Source organism: Coregonus lavaretus (genome assembly GCF_964263955.1).
Source record: "Coregonus lavaretus genome assembly, chromosome: 24".
Classification (NCBI taxonomy): domain Eukaryota; kingdom Metazoa; phylum Chordata; class Actinopteri; order Salmoniformes; family Salmonidae; genus Coregonus; species Coregonus lavaretus.
The window spans coordinates 34028499-34052160 of NC_140011.1; the positions used below are offsets into that span (position 1 = coordinate 34028499).

Genomic DNA, 23662 nt, shown 5'->3' on the forward strand with positions numbered 1-23662 from the left:
TCGATGAGTGTGTGGTGATAGAAATGAATCATGCTTGCAGAAGAACAACAATGTTCCATAAGACAGCATAAAAAAGAAAGAAGAAAAAAGAAAGAAGAAAAAAGTATTGCACAAAACATTTCCTTGACACGCAAAACTCAAAATATATATTTCACCAACATTTGTACATATACAAAATATACAATAGATACACCTGCACAATCTATTTTACACATAGCTATTACGTACAGGGAAGCTATCCCTTTAAATAGTAATGCCAGAGGTCAGGTCGATGACAATAGGGTCACAACAAGCTAGCTCACATTAGCAGCATATAGCCCTTGATAGGCATTTTGCGTCCCAAATGGCACCTTGTTCCCTACATGGTGCACTACTTTTGACCAGAGCCCTATGGGCCCTGGACAAAAGTAACACACTATACGTGTGGTGAATAGGGAGCGATTTGGGACACAATTATTGTCTAGCTCCCCTACCAGTATGTCAATGTCCTAAAGCCCCTGCCAAGAGGTCTGGCCTTTTATGGCACAGGTAGTACACTCATTTCACAGAGGGTCACTGCTTCAAGTCCCTCTTTGTCCCCTAAATCATTACATGATCAACAGGGTTGATCGGTCAGATAAAGACTGTGGTGCCGCCTGGGCATCTCTTTGGGCACTGCCCACCAATGTCCTATTTGGTCGGGGAGTGAGGGTTAGGAGTCCAGCACCTCCTCATTTTCAGCACTGGCTTTCTGATAACCTCTGACATTTGATGTAAGACCCCAAGCCTTGGGATGCAAGAGGTTCATGAGAACAGTTCTTAGTATCTGCCCAAACAAACAAACACACACACACAAAACACACACAAACACACACACACACGTAACCCAGAACAATAGTCCGTGAGTCAATAAGTCCTGACAGTTCCAGGACAAACAAAGGAAAAGACATCTCCATAGTCCAATACTCTACACACTCTCAGTCTGTATCCAACTCGCTAAGGAATAAAAAAATATTATAAAAAATATTTAAAAAAAACTCTGAAGCATGCATGAGAGCACCAGCTGTTCCGGACGACTGTGTGATCATGCTCTCCGTAGCCGATGTGAGCAAGACCTTTAAACAGGTCAACATTCACAAGGCCGCGGGGCCAGATGGATTACCAGGACGTGTACTCAGAGCATGCACGGACCAACTGGCAAGTGTCTTCACTGACATTTTCAACCTCTCCCTGACCGAGTCTGTAATACCTACATGTTTCAAGCAGACCACCATAGTCCCTGTGCCCAAGGAAGAGATGGTAACCTACATAAATGACTACCGCCCCATAGCACTCACGTCGGTAGCCATGAAGTGCTTTGAAAGGCTGGTCATGGATCACATCAACACCATCATCCCGGAAACGCTAGACGCACTCCAATTCGCATACCGCCCCAGCAGATCCACAGATGACACAAACTCAATTGCACTCCAAACTGCCCTTTCCCACCTGGATAAAAGGAACACCTATGTGAGAATGCTGTTCAATGACTACAGCTCAGCGTTCAACACCATAGTGCCCACAAAGCTCATCACTAAGCTAAGGACCCTGGGACTAAACACCTCCCTCTGCCCCCAGGTGGTAAGGGTAGGCAACAACACATCTGCCACGCTGATCCTCAATACTGGGGCCCCTCAGGGGTGTGTGCTTTGTCCCCTCCTGTACTCCCTGTTCACCCACGACTGCGTAGCCAAGCACGACTCCAACACCATCATTAAGTTTGCTGACGACACAACGGTGGTAGGCCTGATCACCGACAACGATGAGACAGCCTATAGGCAGAAGGTCAGAGACCTGGCAGTGTGGTGCCGGGACAACAACCTCTCCCTCAATGTGATCAAGACTAAGGAGCTGATCGTGTGGCTGTAGTGAAGCGGGTCTAGAGTTTCAGGTTCCTTGGTGTCCACATCACCAACAAACGATCATGGTCCAAACACACCAAGACAGTCGTGAAGAGGGCACAACAACACTTTTTCCCCATCAGGAGACTGAAAAGATTTGGCATGGGTCCCCAGATCCTCAAAAAGTTCTACAGCTGCACCATCGAGAGCATTCTGACCGGTTGCATCACCGCCTGTTATGGCAACTACTCGGCATCCGACCGTAAGGCGCTACAGAGGGTAGTGAGTACAGCCCAGTACATCACTGGGGCCAAGCTTCCTGCCATCCATGACCTATATAATAGGTGGTGTCAGAGGAAGGCCCAAAAATTGTCAAAGACTCCCATCACCCAAGTCATAGACTGTTCTCTTTGCTACCGCATGGCAAGCGGTACCGGAGCACCGAGTCTAGGTCCAAAAGGCTCCTTAACAGCTTCTACCACCAAGCCATAAGACTGCTGAACAATTAATCAAATGGCCACCCAGACTATTTACATTGACCCCCCTCCCCTTTGTTTTTACACTGCTGCTACTCGCTGTTTATTATCTATGCATAGTCACTTTACCCCTACCTACATGTACAAATGACCACGACTAACCTGTACCCCCGCACATTGACTCTGTTCCGGTACCCCCTGTATATAGCCTTGTTATTGTTATTTTATTATTTAATTGTTTTATTTATTTTTACTTTCGTTTATTTAGTAATTATTTTCTTAACTCTATTTCTTGAACTGCATTGTTGGTTAAGGGCTTGTAAGTAAGCATTTGATTTGAGTTGATTTTGACTTTAAACCCGCCACCTAGTCACCTAGCTAACGTTAGCCACAACAAATTGGAATTCGTAACATATATGTTCTCAAAATTGTAACGTATTGTACAAATTGCAATTCGTAAAATATTGTACAAATTGCAATACGTAACATATCATACAAATTGTAATTCATAACATTTCATATGAAATGGATGATGGATGTCCACAAATTAATAAATGCCATACGAAACGTAACACATCATACTAATTGGAGTTTCCCGGATTTACATTTACTATGTTACGTCTACCCCTGAGTCCAGGTTGCACTAACGTAGACCTAGATGTACAATACTATACAGTGGCTTGCGAAAGTATTCACCCCCCTTGGCATTTTTCCTATTTTGTTGCCTTACAACCTGGAATTAAAATTGATTTTTTGGGGGGTTTGTATCATTTGATTTACACAACTTGCCTACCACTTTGAAGATGCAAAATATTTTTTCTTGTGAAACGAACAAGAAATAACACAAAAAAAACAGAAAACTTGAGTGTGCATAACTATTCACCATGATTCACTGTGGGGATGGTTTTGGTGGGTGGCACTCTCTTGGAAGGTTTGTTGTGGTGCCATATTCTTCCATTTTTTAATAATGGATTTAATGTTGCTCCGTGGGATGTTCAAAGTTTCTGATATTGTTTTAGAACCCAACCCTGATCTGTACTTCTCCACAACTTTGTCCCTGACCTGTTTGGAGAGCTCCTTGGTCTTCATGGTGCCGCTTGCTTGGTGGTGCCCCTTGCTTAGTGGTGTTGCAGACTCTGGGGCCTTTCAGAACAGGTGTATATATACTGAGATCATGTGACAGATCATGTGACACTTAGATTGCACACAGGTGGACTTTATTTAACTAATTATGTGACTTCTGAAGGTAATTGGTTGCACCAGATCTTATTTAGGGGCTTCATAGCAAAGGGGGTGAATACATATGCACGCACTACTTTTCCGTTATTGACTTTTATGATTTTTTAAAATTTCACTTCACCAATTTTGACTATTTTGTGTATGTCCATTACATGAAATCCAAATAAAAATCCATTTAAATTACAGGTTGTAAAATGCCAAGGGGGATGAATACTTTTGCAAGGCACTGTACATACACAGAAATACTGACACATTTTGGAATGTTTAATTATATTACTTCAGACCAATTACTGGTTGCTAGGTTTTTCATTCCAATCATCCAGGTTTGAGGACAACAGGGTGGAGAGTTTTAGCCAAGGATAATATTTTAACAATAGTTACTTTACTAACTCAAGACTTCACCCATTTTCAATGCCAAACCTGGACGTTTCTACACTCCAGATTGAGCAAGAACCATTCTATTTCCTTTTCAGTGATCCAAAGCCCCAGGAGCAACAATAGGTTAAACTAAGTCCCCATTAAAATGAAACCTAGGTGAAGCGATGAAAACTCAGAGCTCTCTCATATCACTGCATCACAGTTCATACAGTGCATGTAAAACCAGAAAAACTCATACTGCCCCCAGACCTCAACATGAGCTTTAGTAGAGGGGATCTCCTGCCTGTCTGTATGCTGTTTGTGTGTGTATGTTTGTATAAGGGGTGCCCTCTGCTTGCCCCTGGGGTTTTGCTCGGAGTGTGGCCTCCCACCCACGCACTTCTGTCTGTCTGGAGATGACACAGCAGCAGCGTGGCCGCCTCCCCCTACAGCCTCCCATCCAACCACAGCCTCTCTCTCTCAACTCAAATATTCCCAGCTCAAAATTAACTAATTATAGTTTAACGCTCCTGTTCAACAGCTAGTCTAAGTACAGTGAGCTGCAAAAGGAAAGAATCCCTGTGTACATCTGAAAGCATAGGTTTCTTAGAAGACAATCTGAAAGCATACGTTTCTTGGAAGACAATATGAATTTCATACATCTGAAAGCATAGGTTTCTTAGAAGACAATCTGAAAGCATACGTTTCTTGAAAGACAATATGAATTTCATACATCTGAAAGCATAGGTTTCTTAGAAGACAATCTGAAAGCATACGTTTCTTGGAAGACAATATGAATTTCATACATCTGAAAGCATAGGTTTCTTAGAAGACAATCTGAAAGCTGAAGTTTCATAGAAGACAATATGAATTTCATATTGTCTTCTAAGAAACGTATGCTTTCAGATGTACACAGGGATTTATTCCTTGTTCATTATGTCAGTGGGTCAGAGTAAGGCTGGCCAGCTTCTCATGGCTTAACAAATATGTATCATCCTTTAAAGCAGGGATGGGCAACTGGCAGCCCCCCTTTAGTAGGCCAGCGGATCAATTTCCAAAAACTAAACTCAGTCGGGGTCTCAACCTAATGTTGAGAGTTAGAATAGTAGACTACACAAGGTGCAATTTCCACATTTTGAATTTTTCTCTTGTTACGTAATTCACTGACAGTCACTTAATTAGCCTATGTCAGCTAACATGTTTAAGTTTGGCAAGTTGGTCTAGCCTGCTATATAAACTTGTAGTAATCATGGTTAGTCACTCTCACTCAGATATCATATTCAAAACGTATTCATTTTTGTCTCTGCTCCATTAAAAAAATTGTATAATTGCATGAAATTAGCTTTAAAATTGCTATATCTTCTCTCCGCCCTATGGCAAAATGTGTAGAATTGCAGCAAACTTGCTTTAAAACTGCAACATTTTCTCTACGCCCCAAGGCAAAATGTGTACATTTCAGGAAATTAACTCTCTCCGATGTCATGAGACGGGCCACTAAAATGTTTGTTTTTTACTTAGTGCTGCACGTGTTGGTATGGATGTGGGTCCGCAGACCCGCGAGCCACTGCTGCCCCTCATGATGAGTTCAGATTTTTTGTGGCCCCCACCCCATCAAAGAACCCCATCCCTGAGTCAAAGTGATCATGAAATTATGATTACATGCCTTAAAAAGTATGGCGTTAAAGAGGAGAGAGTATTTGCCAAACCAACAGAAAATACTATTAAGTGAAACCTTCTATTTGTAACGACAGGAAAGTCCCCATTATTAGTAAACACTCAGCATTACACATATTGTACTAGTGGTAACAGATAAAATACATGATAATAATATAATAATAATATATAATAATATAATGATAAGAGGTTGACACATTATGGGTGTAAGCTCCACAACCCACGTCAAATCACTCCATTTTCATGTCTTCACATCCACTACAGAACTACCATCAAAAGGACAATGACAAAAACAACATTACACCACAATAACGAACACCACCACTACTACCCCTATTAAAAGGGCATGATTACAATAATGGGAGGCACCATGATTTATGATGTTCTTGTCTATACCGTCAGTAGAATAGCAAGAAACCACATCCCCAAATATGCCTGCTTTAAACTGGCTGTGAGACCACATACCACATACATAGAGCGGACTCTGGACTTCTGTAGCTGTGCCCATAGCCCAGAGTAAATGACATAATCACTGGGTTTTTAAAACACAGGCCTGAGAAAGTCTCCTACGCTTCCTCCTGCCGGCTAGCAGGCCGCCTGGGAGTAAGGGACTCTGTTGACTGACTGGGAACTAGATAGGCCTACCCATACTGCACTCCTGCATCCTCTCAACCCTGCGCATCTGCCCCAGATCGCTTGGCAAGGAGAGCTACAGCGCCTGCTTCAACGCTCAACACACATAAATTGCGTTCAGAAAGTATTCATACCCCTTGACTTATTCCACATTTTGTTGTGTTACAGCCTGAATTCAAAATGGATTAAATATATTTTTCTCTCACCTATCTACACACAATACCCTATGACAAATTCTAAACATGTTTTTAGAAATGTTAGCAAATGTATTGAAAATGAAATACAGAAATACAGTATCTCATTTACATAAGTATTCACACCCCTGAGTCAATACATGGTAGAATCACCTTTGGCAGCGCTTACAGCTGTGAGTCTTTCTGGGTAAGAGCTTTGCACACCTGGATTGTATATTTGCCCATTATTATTTTCAAAATTCTTCAAGCTCTGTCAAATTGGTTGTTGATCATTGCTAGACAACCATTTACAAGTCTTGCCATAGATTTTCAAGTAGATTTAAGTTAAAACTGTAACTCGGCCACTCAGGAACATTCACTGTCTTCTTGGTAAGTAACTCCAGTGTAGATTTGACCTTGTGTTTTAGGTTATTGTCCTGCTGAAAGGTGAATTCATCTCCCAGTGTCTGGTGGAAAGCAGACTGAACCAGGTTTTCCTCTAGGATTTTGCCTGTGCTTGGCTCCATTCCATGTATTTTCTATCCTGAAAAACTCCCCAGTCCTTAACGATTACAAGCATAACCATAACACTATGCAGCCTCCACTATGCTTGAAAATATGGAGAGTGGTACTCAATAATGTGTTGAATTGGATTTGCCCCAAACATAACACTTTGCATTCAGGACAAAAAGTGAATTGCTTTGCCACATTTTTTGCAGTATTACTTCAGTGCCTTTTTGCAAACAGGATGCATGTTTTGGAATATTTTTATTCTGTACAGGCTTCCTTCTTTTCACTCTGTCAATTAGGTTAGTATTGTGGAGTAACTACAATGTTGTTGATCCATCCTCAGTTTTCTCCTATTCCAGCCATTAAACTCTGTAACTGTTTTAAAGTCACCATTGGCCTCATGGTGAAATCCCTGAGAGGTTTCATTCGTCTCTGGCAACTGAGTTAGGAAGGACGCCTGTATCTTTGTAGAGACAGGGTCTATCGATACACCACCCAAAGTGTAATTAATAACTTCACCACGCTCAAAGGGATATTCAATGTATGCTTTTTAATATTTTTATCCATCTACAAATAGGCACCCTTTTTTGCTAGGCATTGAACAACCTCCCTGGTCTTTGTGGTTGAATCTGTGTTTGAGATTCCCTGCTCGACTGAGGAACCTTACAGATAATTGTATGTGTGGGTCCTTGCAGCTTATTATGTGACTTGTTAAGCAAATGTTTACTTCTGATTTAGGCTTGTCATAACAAAGGGGTGGAATACTTATTGACTCAAGACATTTCAACTTTAATTTTTTTATTAATTAGTAAAATGTTCTAACAAAAATATTCCACTTTGACATTATGGGGTATTGTGTGTAGGCCAGTGAAAAAAAAATCTCAAATTAATCAATTTTCAATTCAGGCTGTAACACAACAAAATGTGGAAAAAGTCAAGGGGTGGGAATACTTTCTGATGGCAGTATAGAACATTTGAAGAGTCACTAAATGATTGCTGTCTTTAAAAGTTGACTAGCACAAAATTGTGTAGCCGAAATCTTGCCTGAAGAAGACCACACCCCCTGGTAGAAAACTAAAACTAAAACTAAACTAAACAGCTAGCTTCCATCCTCCTCTGGGACTTCAATATAAAACCTAGGACGATCATGGTTCTCCCCCCCTTCCATAGACTTACACAGTAATTATGACAACTTCCGGAGGACATCCTCCAACCTATCAGAGCTCTTGCAGCAGGAACTGACAAGTTGTCCACCCAACCAAAGGATCAGAGAATGAATCTAGTACTGAAAGCATAAACTACAGCTAGCTAGCACTGTAGTGCATACAATTTGGTTGGTAGTTCACTCAAAGAGAGAGAAAGACAATAGTTGAACAGTTTTTAACAAATTAATTTCTTCAAAATGAAGGAGGAGCAAGAGAGAGAGAGAGAGAGAGAGAGAGAGAGAGAGAGAGAGAGAGAGAGAGAGAGAGAGATGTAGCTATATTTCATCCTTTTCACTTTCACTTACTTAGCTAGCATTTGTTTAGCCATTGTTTATTTGTGGTTCTCACCTCTGCCCTTGTCTCCAAAGTGCTACTATTTGCATTGTGTGTCTGCTTCACACCTTCTATGTGAGTCACTGTACAGATAAAGTTTAGGCTTGGTGTTTTTACTTTACAGTGATATCGTTTTGTAAATGTAGTCAACTGTAATTCTGTGTGTTTTACAACAATATATCCCTTTATTTTATTCACCATAGAGTGGAGGATACAGAGGATTTGGATGATGACGTTTGAGAGCCACCCCTCCACAGCAAGCGCCCCCGCCGGTCAAGGTCTTCACCCCCCCACTGCTATGTCAATCACCCCGTCTGATGGTTCTACATCCGCCACTCAACAAAGGCCCCACTCCTCTTCAACCACCCCCACTGCAGTTTTAATCACCCCGTCTGATTGTTCGACATCCACTTTTCATAGATCTCTTGAAAAATAAAATAGGGGCTTGTGGCACCATTCGTCCTAACAGAATCGGTTTCCCCAAGACCAAGGTAAACGACATGACAAAGACCATATGAGGGGAGGGGGACCATATGTCTTCTGATCATTTCCTCATAATCTCCCAGATGTCTTCTATCCAAATATACCAAGTGTTTGCATGTCAGAATCATGTAATTACAAACGAATAGCAGTTACTTTTGGGTATGTCTATTTAGGCGGAAATCTAAATTTTGCCATTACATTTAAGAGGTTAAACGGAAGCAAACGGAAAGAAACAGGGATAAACATGCCTGAATTTGTCCAATAGAAACTCTAATTTGCAACTGTTGTACTAATGATATTATGATAATGAATGTGTCTGTCCATGTGTCACTGTCTGTCACCTCAAATCTTTCTCTCGACCTGTGTGCACCTACATTGTAAACTTTCATTCATAGGCTAGGTTGTAGCAACCTCTTGATGGGTAGAGGTAAAATTGGAGTATTATGTAGTAGCCTAATCCTATCGATGTTACATTGAACTGGGTGAATGGAATATGAATGACAGTCATCCAATATGCTGTAATAGAAATAAGGCCATGCTCATAAAAAAATTAATCATCCTCCCTCATTTTAAACAGCACAGACCGCCACTGTTAACCCATTTGACTACTCAGTCCACTTTCATTAATCCCGCCCACCCCCTATTTTAAAGCAGAATGATCTAGAACACTTTTGATTAAAATTAAATAATATCTAGGCAGATAATTTCTAACATTACATATCATTACCATTAATCTGTTATGAGACCATTATACTGCACTGTCTGTCTGATTATGTGTAATTGCCCAACCCATCACTCCAATCCCTGATTTCTCAATGGGCATGACATGTCATGGAGGTACACTACCAGTCAAACAGAAGATAGCCCTATTTGGTAAAAGACCAAGTCCATATTATGGCTAGAACAGCTAAAATAAGCAAAGAGAAACGACAGTCCATCATTACTTTAAGACATGAAGGTCAGTCAATACGGAAAATGTAAAGAACTTTGAACGTTTCTTCAAGTGCAGTCGCAAAAACCATCAAGCGCTATGATGAAACTGGCTCTCATGAGGACCGCCACAGGAATGGAAGACCCATAGTTACCTCTGCTGCAGAGGATAAGTTCACTATAGTTACCAGCCTCAGAGATTGCAGCCCAAATAAATGCTTCACAGAGTTCAAGTAACAGACACATCTCAACATCAACTGTTCAGAGGGGACTGTGTGAATCAGGCCTTCATGGTCGAATTGCTGCAAAGAAACCACTACTAAAGGACACCAATAATAAGAAGAGACTTACTTGGGCAAAGAAACACGAGCAATGGACATTAGACCAGTGGAAATGTGTCCTTTGGTCTGGAGTCCAAATTTGAGATTTTTGGTTCCAACCTCCGTGTCTTTGTGAGACGCGGTGTGGGTGAACGGATGATATCCACATGTGTAGTTCCTACCGTAAAGCATGGATGAGGAGGTGTTATGGTGTGGGGGTGCTTTGCTGGTGACACTGTCTGTGATTTATTTAGAATTCAAGGCACACTTAACCAGCATGGCTACCACAGCATTCTGCAGCGATACGCCATCCCATCTGGTTTGGGCTTAGTGGGACTATCATTTGTTTTTCAACAGGACAATGACCAAACACACCTCCAGGCTGTTTAAGGGCTATTTTACCAAGAAGGAGAGTGGCTTAATACATGATTCCATATGTGTTATTTCATAGTTTTGATGTCTTCACAATTATTCTACAACGTAGAAAATAGTAAAAAATAAAGAAAAACCCTTGAATGAGTAGGTGTGTCCAAACTTTTGACTGGTACTGTATGTGAGGTTGTTTACATGGCCCAGAGGTGGGCATGAACCAGTGTATCCTGGCGGCCCCCTGCGTCAGAACTATTTAATGTCTGTGGAGAGAGAGAGAGGGAGACAGAATGTTGGAATCAGCTCTCAGTGAGTGATGTCATGTAATCACCGTTCTAATCCCACTGTGATTGGGCCTACAGTATACCAGCAGACCAGGCAGGTAGAGAGAGGAGCGCTTACAGTGGACCCAGCAGAGCTGATGTCAGATATCTGCCCAGGCCCGGCTGCAGTGCGGTGGCACACCCCTCAGGGGAGCTGTAGTGGCTGGGGTGTCTTAGGGCCCTCTCCCCCTGTCCTGGCAGCAGCACTGTTATTCTGTATTTACCCTGGCTAATGGCTGTGCAGCTCCAGAGGTCTGGCGGGGTGCAGTCACACAGTCTCACAGTGCTCACATTCCACTGGTCAGCGTTAAATAACTGCTCCCTTTCTCCCCCTCACTAAGCAAATGGGAGGGAAGCGTGTTAAAGATGGGGATGTTGTTTTGAGCTAGCTCCTATATTTCCCTCAAATGCGAGACGGCCTCCTTCCCTGACACACACAATGTATTCCCTCATCACTTTCAAAAATTACCTCTAATTAGTGTTTTGTTTTTGGAGCTTCAGCTGCCAAAAACAATTAGCCTCATATTACTTTTTTTCTCAACCTGCGCCAAAGTGTTGACTTGAATAGAGCCAGTGACAGGACGGGTATAGCCCTAAGAGGAGGAATCTAATTCCATGAGAAATCCCTGTTAAGAAATATAATAAATAAACATGTGACTTTGTGTCGATGTGACCTGAATGGTTATCACAGTAAAAGCCTGAACAGATATCAACAAACACTGGGATTGGACTGTAGATCGACATCACTTCTGACCTCAAATAACCTGAGATATTTTGCCTCCATACGAGAGTAGGCTAAATAAGAGAGAGACAACCCAACCATGCACCCATAAACAATAAAACACAGCCTTGAGGGAAGGCTGATGACATGGCACCAAACACACACACACACACCCTTAATGTGGAGTTCACAGAGGGTGAGGCTCATGAGGAGCAATGATTCAGATGACAGCCATCAGGCAGTCATCACACACACACAGTTGTAAAATGGCTGTGTGAATCCCCCTCTCTATGCCCCTGGGAGAGACTGACAGAGAAAGTGTGTGAGTGAAGCCCTGCTTAGCCTCACCTCTGTGCACAGCCAGGCCTGTGGCACACTGTGGAGTGGTGCAGGTTTCTGGGTTTCCCATGTTTACCACAGCACCCATAACTTGGCATCAGAGGAGGAAGTGAGTGAGTGTGGGGAAGAGTAGAGGGCTCTCAGAGAGAAAATAAAGTGTCTCTAAACAGGGACAGCTAGCCTTGGGCAGGTCCAGTTTGGCATTTTTTGCTGACTTCTCTTTGACCTTTCATTCTCCCATGGACCTCTGACCTATACCCAGGGAAAACCTAAATAAATCACTGCAATAAAACGTGGGACAGAAGCTGAGCCTTCAGAATTAAATGCATGATTAGTATTGAATTACCCATTAAAGTCATCTTTTGTGCATGACCACATTGGCCATTTCACATCCTCACATGACCTCGGTTCTGAGTCACGGACAGAGAGAAATGAACCAGATGTATTGTAGTAAGATGGAGGGAGAAGTCCATCAGGCACTGAATACAGGGGGATTGATATAGGACATTCTAGAGAGACAGAAGTCAGCTCAGCCTTAATAGTAAGGACGGGGATATTGTTTAGGTCCAGCACTACCCTGCATATTAAAGTTCTGGAGGAAACCGGTGTTTACGATACGGATAGATCTACAGAGATACTGAGCCAGAGTGACTGGGCCACAGGAGGCTGGCTCATAATAATGGCTGGAATGGAGCGAATGGAATGGCATCAAAGACATGGAAACCATGTGTTTGATTTGATACCATTCCACCGATTCCACTCCAGCCATTACCACAAGCCCTTCCTCCCCAATTAAGGTGCTACCAACCTCCTGTGGACTCGGCAGGTCTGGTTTAGGATACAGATAGATACAGAGGGAGCTGGGCAGGTCTGGTAGAGGATACAGAGGGAGAGTGACTGGGCTGAGCTGGGCAGGTCTGGTTGAGGATACAGAGGGAGAGTGACTGGGCTGAGCTGGGCAGGTCTGGTTAAGGATACAGAGGGAGAGTGACTGGGCTGAGCTGGGCAGGTCTGGTTGAGGATACAGAGGGAGAGTGACTGGGCTGAGCTGGGCAGGTCTGGTTAAGGATACAGAGGGAGAGTGACTGGGCTGAGCTGGGCAGGTCTGGTTGAGGATACAGAGGGAGAGTGACTGGGCTGAGCTGGGCAGGTCTGGTTAAAGATACAGAGGGAAAGTGACTGGGCTGAGCTGGGAAGGTCTGGTTGAGGATACAGAGGGAACGTGACTGGGCTGAGCTGGGCAGGTCTGGTTGAGGATACAGAGGGAACGTGACTGGGCGGAGAGAAGCAGAAGCAGGTCTAGTTGAGATGGAGAGCAGCTGCTGCCAGTCGGCTGAGGTTGATGGATGGTAGCAACCTTTGAGGAGAAGAAAGGTAGCGTCCAGCGTCGCTCGCCCAAACAGAGCTGTGTGCAGAAAAACCAAGGCTTAGAGCTACTGTAGGTAAATACTGAAGAAAGGGAGGGGGTGGGAGGAATGTCTATCAGTGACCTCACTGGATTCCCATTCCCAGTCTCTTTGGTCATACAGTGCTGCTTCACTCTGACCTGCACAACCCAGCTCAACCTCTATGACTGTGTGGAGGAGACATAACAAAGAACAATGCGAGCCTGATTCAAAGACCTACCGCCGACTGACTCTTTTAATCTATAGAACCTGCCGGAAACGAAACGTGTAAAAGTATGTCAACATACATAGCACATGCCATATCTGATATGATTATGGGATTTATCTCTGATAAGTAATTTGAGTATGACAAGAGAAAATGCAGAAAAATATACAAGCCTACGTTTATTTAGCTATTTCCTTACCTATTCTTTGGCAATACTGCCATTCCGAGTTTGGGAAACCCTGTTCTGGACTACAGAGTTCCTGCTTGCTGCTTTGAAGCAGTACAGTTTCACACTCTCTCTCTCCTTTATTAAATGGTTTCTGATTGCACAATATTTCAAAATGTAATTGTGGTAAAACACTATATTGAAAGCAACCAGTGTTGTTGCTGTTGAAGAGAAAAGAGTCCCAGTATTCTGGTCAAAATTGTGTTTAATATTGAACAAAGGACACTCACGTCGGCCATTCAAGGTGGGTGCAAAGGCCTATACGTTAAATGTACTGTTAGATATCAACTATTAGTAATATTAGGCTATATTTAGAGTTAGCGATCTAGCTAACCACTTCCTCAGGTGGTGAATTAGCCCCAAATGAATTAGCCTTTGTGATAATAAAATTCTGGAACCCTATTTTGATATTAAAATAATAACAACAATTACATAGTTGTCAAACCTCAAATTCATGACAATCACTGATTTAGGTTGCAAGTGAAAGTAATCCTAAAGTAATTAGATTACATTCTTCATTTTAAGTAATCTAAAGGATTACATTACTGTTGACTTAATTTTTCAGGTAACTGTAATCAGTAATGGATTACATTTTTCAAGTAATCCGCTCAACCCTGGTAACAGTAGCAGTAACTAATCCTTCTCTGACCCTGCTGGATTCCCCACACCACTGGAATTCCTTAACATTGTATATTAGGGGGCCTGTGCCATACACTTCTGACAGTAGCATAAGATACATATTAAGAGAATGAGCACAGAATGAGCATGGAAAAGGGTCACTTATATAATTTCACTGTTGGAGTTGAGGTTGACTGATTGTGTCAATTCTCATTTACCAGTTTCTTTTGCATGAACCATGTCAGAATCTATTACAAATATTTAAAGTAACTATCCAGTGTTTCCATATTTCTATGAAATATTACCTATAATTCATAACAATAAAATGAAATCGTTTTTCTTCCATTTATAAAGAAATTAAAGCCCCTATGCCGTCTTTTTAAATCATCACTGTATGTCTAATAAATCACTGTGTGTGTATTGGGGTTTTTGAAGTGTTTTTTTTTTTTCTCCAATGTATGCTTTGGACACAAATATGAGTATAGGACGGGTCAACAATAACATGCCATTTAGCAGACGCTTTTATCCAAAGCGACTTACAGTCGTGTGTGCATACATTTTTGTGTATGGGTGGTCCCGGGGATCGAACCCACTACCTTGGCGTTACAAGCGCCGTGCTCTACCAGCTGAGCTACAGAGGACCATTTTGGGTATGAGTTAACAGAATATTAACTTTTAAAAGTGAGGTTTTCACTGGACAGTTACTTAAAATGAACTCTCAGAACCTAGGATGGAAATGTAATTACTGTAATATATAGTAATAGCTACATAATAGCTGTGAGGCCACCCTGGCAAAACCAGCCTAGTAGACTGAGGCTTAATAGACTTACCTGAAACTCACCCAGCCTTATTTATCCTTTTTCTCATAATGTTCTACAACAGCTTTAACAACATTGTTCTTTAAATAAAGGTAATCTTGAATCATTAGGCAGAAAATGACTGCATTTGGAAGCAAACTGCTTCACGGCAAGGTTCTGACAGGTCTGCTCAGTCTAGGCCTCAGTCTTGCTGTGGTGCTGACGTCACAGCCACTCAGATTTGGAAAAGTGTTCATATTGTTGTCATTGACCAGCGGCCATTTTAACATGCTAAAGAGAAAATTCCACATGTCCATTGAGTGCACAGTCCACACACACTTTTGGTCTGCCAAAAGCTAACACTGGCTTAGGTTGCACTCTGTAGCCCCAGCCAGACAAACCCACACAACTGGACAAAAGCCTGGTTAAATGCAGCTTACAGTACCCCGTACAATACTAGACACAGGCCCGACTGTAATCTAGTTTGATTCTCTAGACCAAATGTTCAGATTACACAAAATTGATAATCCTGTATTGTACTGTAATTACAACTGGAGTATAAATGCAGGGCCATTCTGATGTTGTTGTTTTTAATCAAAGTGTGAGCAATTCATTCACAGTGCAGAAAAATATAGTTTATTATGACAAAAACGCATTATATAATTTACAAATATGCTGTTGTTCTATAATGAAAGGCTGGTGGGAGAAAAAGCTTAGGAACTTCACAATTCACGACAATATTTTCCAAAACAAAATCTGTATGAAAACACCATGACAGGGTCAACTGAAATTACAGTCATTAGTTGTATAAGTAAAAAATATATATAAAATAAAAACATAGGAAAGATTTGTGTAAATGTGACTGAATCAGTGTCCTCATTTATTTTTACCAATGCAGTTTATTTTGGGGTCCTGTTCACATTCTAAAGCAAATCGTAGTCTGCCTTAATTGCGAGCTGGGGGGTAAATCACCCTAAAATAACCCTGGGCCCCACATTGATCAACACAGAAAGGGATACCCCCTCATCACAGAAAGGGACACCCCCTCATCACAGAAAGGGACACCCCCTCATCACGACTAATGAAAAAGCTGAGCAAATAATAACAGTGCTCTCTCAAAACAGAGGCAGTATATTTCTTGGGTCTGACCATTTCTGTGAGCATGTGTTCCATCAGAGTAGATAATTAAAATGTAAACTGGCAAGGGTGCTTTTAAAACCCAATACAGGTTAAACAAAATGTGGCTTGTTTTGTTTTTATTGTGACTGTAAGTAAGGTTCTTGGCAACTGCCCACACAACACCCCTGGCAAACTAGCTGGCAAATTTGAGTGCTTTCAGATGTCTTAGATGTCTTTAACTTCATAACAGTGATTATGGGTCATGAAGGTGTGTTCCATGTGTTAAGACTTTGTTTGGCGCTATCATGATCATGGCAGGAGAGTGACGGCCATGAACAGACAGACAGACAGGCAGAGAGAGAGAGGCCACAAACCAACAGGTAAGATAGTGAGAAATGCCTCTCCAAGCCCATAAAGTTCATAGACTGATGATATGTCATAGTGTGAACTGTGAATCAATCTGAATGATCATATGCACTGAGTTTACAAAACATTATAAACACCTGCCCTTTCCATGACATAGACTGACTAGGTGAATACAGGTAAAAAGCTATGGTCCCTTATTGATGTCACTTGTTAAATCCACTTCAATCAGTGTAGATGAAGGGCAGGAGACAGATTAAAGAATACTTTTTAAGCCTTGAGACAATTGAGACATTCATTGTGTATGTGTGCCATTCAGAGGGTGAATGGACAAGACAAAAAATGTAAGTGCCTTTGAACGGGGTATGGTAGTAGGTGCCAGGCGCACCAGTTTGTGTCAAGAACTGCAATGCTGCTGGGTTTTTCAAGCTCAACAGTTTCCCGTGTGTATCAAGAATGGTCCACCACCCAAAAGACGCTAGTTAGCAATTGCGCTAGCGCTAGTTAGCAACTTCCTTCCAACTGCCGTTTAAGATGAGGGAGGACAATTTTTTTTAATGAGCATGGCCTTATTTCTATTACAGCATATTGGATGACTGTCATTCATATTCCATTCACACAGCTCAATGTAACATCGCTAGGTTTAGACTACTACCTGATACTTGATTTTTCCCTATACCCATCATGAGGTTGCTACAACCTAGCCTACAAATGTACAACGTAGGTGCACAGGTCGAGAGAAAAATTTGCGTAATCAAGGTGACAGACAGTGACACATTCGCCTTGCACACTCTTGCCTGCATCTAGCTGATCTAGGGTGTAATCATTAGTCCACTCCAAACAGTTGCAAAGGAGAGTTTCTATCGGACAAATTCAGGTATGTTTATCCTCGTTTCGTTTGCATCCATTTAAAAATGTTTTTTAACAGAATCGGCAGAATGAATACACCCCTGATCACCCGGCCGCAAACACAGTTCAGTTTCATAGCAGCCACATACAAACAGCATGATCACGTTGCTCATTGTATAATTCCTTCTCGCATCTACGTGCTCTCCTCCTCTCACCTTTTCCCTTCGCTTGTGGATTTCATTGCACAACACAACAGCTGTCTGTGACCAGGCGAAAAAAACTTTCCAAGCCAAATTTTCATACCATAACCGCTACACACAGCCTACATTGTTGTGTCACCATATTATCTAACGTCATAGTCAACATTGCTACTAGAACTAATGTGTTAGTAAACCCGCTACAATCATGCAGTACAGAGTACAGTAAGCACTTTAGCAGTTACAATGGTGGGCCCCCGGTAGAAATAAATTAATAAAACCAAAAGCTTACCTTGACTTGGAAGACTTCCAGTGTTGGATAGCCATAGCCAGCTAGCTAACATAGCATCCCTCTCCGTTTGAGCCGTTTGTTTGAGTAGGCTAAACTACTAGCTGCATTTGCTAGCTAAGTAAGTGAAAGTGAAAAGAATATAACGAAATATAGATAGCTCTCGCTCTCTTGCTTTTCCTTCATTTTTCAAGAAATTAATTTGTTCAAAACTGTTCAACTATTAAGAACCATGAGCCTCCTAGGTTTTGCATTGAAGTCAATGTACCCAGAGGAGGAAGGAAACTAGCTGTCCTCCGGCTACACCATGGTGCTACCCCAGAGAGTGCTGTTCAGGCTACTGCAAAATAGTGTGTTTTAATCAATTATTTGGTGACATTAATATATTTAGTATAGTTTTATCTAAAAAAGTTAACTCTTTTATTGTTTCACTATTTACATTTTTATGAAATTCACGAAGGAGGATGGTCCTCCCCTTCCTCCTCTGAGGAGCCTCCACTGGCACGCAGAGACATAAAAATGGTATCCACAGGTTAATCTGACTCTGGCGAAGTAGATATATGGCCTCATTGCCAAAATCCCAAAGTATGCCTTTAACTTCATGCAGGAGAGAGGCAGCCATGATATTTTATTTTTGATAATTGAGTGGAGATATTGATTAATTTCAGTTTGACCTTTCATGTGTACCTTTTATTTATTTTTTTAAACAGTCAACTGTGTATGTTGCTGGTTATTATTACAGTTGAATAACTGTATTATGCGTTTAAAATATTATGTTACGTTTCAGACCATACAGTATGTAGAGCAGCACTAGTAACAACCTGACATACTAGGAAATGAATAATACAGTAGGAGAAAGAGTACAACATGGTTGTTTAATTGAATATATCCCCATTAACAGTCACACTGGTATTCAGTGGGGAACAGAAAACTCCAGTGAAGGCTCCAGAGTGTAAACGAGTATGGGGCCTGTGTGTGGACTGCATGGCTCTGTCCCTTACCACAGTTTATCTGATACTGTGCATATAGACTCATCACATGCCAGCTAGACAATGTGGAGATGTGATTAGAGGGGCAAAGCCTCTAATATGCCAATGAGCCATGTCTGAGCAATGTAACGTAATAGTAAAGTTGCCACTGAGATTTTTTAAAAATTTTTTATGATTTAGGCCTAGGGGCCTATGTGTAATTTCTTCCCTAATAGGACTGATATTGTTCACAGATATGTCGCCAAAAAGGGCATCATAACACCTGGGTAAACAACCACTCACCCACTCTGAATCCAGGACCTGTGAGAGTATCCGCTGACTGTCCGTTCTCGCCTATCAGTGTGGTATTGTTGCCCTGCTCACAGGTGTCCTGGCACTGGCCTTTCAAACAAATCCTCTTGCAGATGAGAGGGGCGATGACCACTTTGAAGCGCTCCCGGGTGGATGCGCGCTCTGCGCACCAGGCCAGCCTCTGGACAGCCACCCAGATGACGAGCAGATGGGAAATGATCAGAGAAGGCATCCTGGCATCCTTCACTGCCGTGCGCGAAGAGATGGGGGCATTCACGGTGGCAAAATGGAATGCTGCTAAAGACTGTTTAGCCCGGACCAAACCACCAATGGAGTCGGTATTCCTTTCAATCGAACCCTGAATACAACAGATTAACTTCCGGAAATATTCCAAAATGTTGATTATAAAGGTGCCTCATACAACGAAAAAAGTGTGGAGAAAACTCCAGTGGTGTACTTCTTCCTTCCTTTCCTTTCAAAACAGCTAATTTCAGTCACCCTGCATATTAAAATTATTCATTCGGAACAGTAAAATGTATGCCTTAAAAAAAATATTTAAAAAATACAGGACGTCGTTAACAACCCAAAAGTTACCGAGATAACTTTCCCTACCCGCTTTCTCGCTCTCTTTTCTCCCTGATGGTGCTTGGATGGTTGGTGTGTGCGTATCTGGGTTTGGGAAAGAAGGGGAGGAGAGAGGGAGTGGGAGCTAATCCTCTCCAGAGAGGGCTGGCAGCAGGCCAGGCAGCGCAGGAGCTAAACTGAACGTGGTTTCGTTGTTGGTTATTTCTCCCATCCAGCGAACGATAACCGCACAGCTGTGCGTGTCGCTCTGGAAAACACCTAATCAAAAAGTGTGAACTGCCAACAGTGCGCAACAGCACCTCAGTCAGAAGAATGTAGCATACAGTTACAGTTGTGGGAGGAAAAGAGGTGCCTGTTGACAAAATGGTTTCCCAAAAAACATTAATCATTAACCTTCATAATTTAGGCCTATTTCATATCTGGACTAATTAAAAATGTATGACCAATATTGGTACATATGTGAGACAGCACAACGACTGGATGAGACAGTAACAGTGCCAAATCTGGCTTTCCAATCAAAGTATACAGGGTTTTTATTTAGTAGTGAAATGAAATATTAAAAAAGTATGAACTAACAGAGCATTGCCACATAGGGAAGGGGGAGTAGCCTAAGAGCCAATTTATGCTTGATCTGAAAATGTGGTCGGGAGGCGCTGTATGGATGGTGACGCAATTTCGAAGACTCCATAGACACTGAGAGGCCAAATCGAGCTCCGTACCGCATTGCAGTGCGCCTCTCAAATTTTGTAACAATGGAGAGGGCTCCATATAGCCACATGTCCACATTGACATGATTGGTTGACCGTAGGTGGGGGCGGGAGGTCCTATATAAACACAAACTCACTTCCTTGACAACTTCCTTCACAACAGCTCGGCGAAGCACAAGTATGAATGTCCTGACTTCTGCAGAGGCCATATCACCGTAAATGCTGCACGGCCAATGCAGACATCGGATTGACCATGCAGTGACTTTTACAGACCACACACCATGATGATTAGCTGACCTTCACAAATCAGTCAATGGTGTACAGTTGGGGTCAGGAATATCATCCGGTTGGGCCAGGAGAAAGTGAGGGTTGGGAGAGCGGGTTGAGTCACTTCCTCTCCGAAAAGTGAGAATGTTTGCTTTCAGTCGCTAAGGAAATGACTGCATGGGCCTGGAGAGAGTTCACAGGCTGCTCTCACATTTCTCAGCCTCCGCTTCTCCCCCTCACAGCGACATCCACTGCCAAGACACACTTGCACAAAACACACACATGCAAACTCACAATTGAATCAAACAAAAACTCACAGGAGCACACAAAAATAGAACCCAGTCGAGATGTAACATAAAAACACCTACTCAGGCACCTTCACTCACACCCCAACTAAACGAATAAGACTATCAGAGGTCTGATCACTGACTGCCACTCATACACATGACAGGATGTGAGGGAGTCACAGCTATAGGGGGGGGGGGGGGGGGGGGGGGGTGTACTTCATTGCCTAATTTCTTTAGTCCCATGGAGTCCAAAGGAATTCCAGTTATTTCTGTTCCGAAACAGACACGATACACACTGGGGGAAATTGTGTGAAATTGCCCCCTTTGTAAACTCTATAGTTATTATTTACAAACCAAGTAGTAAGGCTACTGTGACTCATTACAACACATTCATCTTCCATATCAAGACAATCCTCGTGTGGGATGACTGTGAAAGCCAGAACCCCACCAGACTGGGACAGTGGTGGTACCAGTGGGACAGACGGGTAGACCACAGGGCCAGGGAAGGGTGGAGGCTGTGGGCCTACAGACATCACAGAGATCAGCACTCACATTTCAGTGGGACTGGGCAAACAAGGAGGGACTGCTGTGCGTAAGTCTGACAAGGCATGGACGTGTTTGGCTGTGGTTGGCAGGGTTTTTCTATTTATCTAACCTTTGTATGCTACTGGTTTTCCATGAGCCTGATTGTTAAATATGGTGCTTCTCCAGTCATATTCTGTGACTTAGTCTACTCCCATGTCATCAACATTTATGATGAGGGCCCTGTGGAAAAAGTAGGGAATGGGTGGCTGTTTTTCTGTGTGCAATTACACAAGAATGTCATTATAATCAATCCAGGGGGACGGTGTGTGTCATTGTTTGTGAGTGGTCTTTAGGTGAGGGTGTCCGCAGGGCCATATCCGTCAGGGAAGGGAGCAGGGTCACTACTCTGGTTGCATGGCTGGAAAACGAGTGTGACTCAAAAGCACAGGGCCGCCCGCCACCACAACACCAGTCTGACCAGACCAGAGGTCACAAGAGGACACTTTTCAACTCTGCCTCTGTTAACCAAGAACATCTTACATTTAATATGCCTGCGCTCCACTGTTGACTTGAAATTCTACTGCCACTAATCCTTATAAACCTTGTGAAAAATAGTGCAAGCTCAAGCCCTCATAGCAAGATCAAGAAATATTCCGTTATTGATTACATACAGTGCATTCGGAAAGTATTCAGGCCCCTTGACTTTTTCACATTTTGTTACGTTACAGCCTTATTCTAAAATGGATTAAATAAAACATTTTCCTCATCAATCTACACACAATACCCCATAATGACAAAGCGAAAACAGGTTTTTAGATTTTTGAGCAAATTTATTACAAATAAAAAACAAATACCTTATTTACATAAGTATTCAGACCCTTTGCTATGTGACTCGAAATTGAGCTCAGGTGCATCATGTTTCCATTGATCATCCTTGAGATGTTTCTACAACTTGAAAGGAGTCCACCTGTGGTAAATTCAATTGATTGGACATGATTTGGAAAGGCACACACCTGTCTATGTAAGGTCCTACAGTTGACAGTGAATGTCAGAGCAAAAACGTAGCCATGATGTCGAAGGAATTGTGCGTAGAGCTCTGAGGTCAGGATTGTGTCGAGGCACAGATCTGGGGAAGGATACCAAAATATTTCTGCAGCATTGAAGGTTCCCAAGAACACAGTGGTCTCCATAATTCTGAAATGGAAGAAGTTTGGAACCACCAAGACACTTCCTAGGGCTGGCCGCCCGGCCAAACTGAGCAATCGGGAGAGAAGGGCCTTGGTCAAGAAGGTGACCAAGAACCCGATGGTCACTCTGACAGAGCTCCAGAGTTCCTCTGTGGAGAACCTTCCAGAAGGACAACCATCTCTGCAGCCCTCCACCAAACCAGGCCTTTATGGTAGAGTGGCCAGACGGAAGCCACTCCTCAGTAAAAGGCACATGACAGCCCATTTTGAGAAACAAGATTCTCTGGTCTGAGGAAACCAAGATTGAACTCTTTGGCCTGAATGCTAAGCGTCACGTCTGGAAGAAACCTGGCACCATCCCTACGGTGAAGCATGGTGGTGGCAGAATCATGCTGTGGGGATGTTTTTCAGTGGCAGGGACTGGGAGATTAGTCAGGATCGAGGGAAAGATGAACGGAGCAAAGTACAGAGAGATCCTTGATGAAAACCTGCTCCAGAGCGTTCAGGACATCAAACTGGGGCAAAGGCTCACCTTCCAACAGGACAACGACCCTAAGCACACAGCCAAGACATTACATTTACATTTACGTCATTTAGCAGACGCTCTTATCGAGAGCGACTTACAAATTGGTGCATTTTTTTGGGGGTGGGGTTGGGTAAGGGGGGGTAATATGATTACTTTATCCTATCCCAGGTATTCCGTAAAGAGGTGGGGTTTCAAGTGTCTCCGGAAGGTGGTGAGTGACTCCGCTGTCCTGGCGTCGTGAGGGAGCTTGTTCCACCATTGGGGTGCCAGAGCAGCGAACAGTTT

General features: G+C 42.6%; 1 protein-coding gene across 9 annotated transcripts in view; it reads right to left on the reverse strand.

Moving 5' to 3' along the window:
- Positions 1-19979, reverse strand: part of LOC311100168 (latent-transforming growth factor beta-binding protein 3-like) — a 45532-nt gene extending 25553 nt beyond the window's left edge. For 8 of the 9 annotated variants that reach the window (XM_084140964.1, XM_084140969.1, XM_084140968.1 and 5 more), the window contains exon 1: positions 19285-19978. In XM_084140964.1, coding sequence (XP_083997090.1) covers positions 19285-19525 — 241 coding nt within the window. In that variant the 5' untranslated portion in view covers positions 19526-19978. Of the gene's footprint in view, positions 1-19284 lie in introns of all 9 variants that reach the window. The other variant, XM_084140967.1, reaches the window with a different exon arrangement.
- Between the last annotated feature and the right edge of the window lie 3683 nt (positions 19980-23662).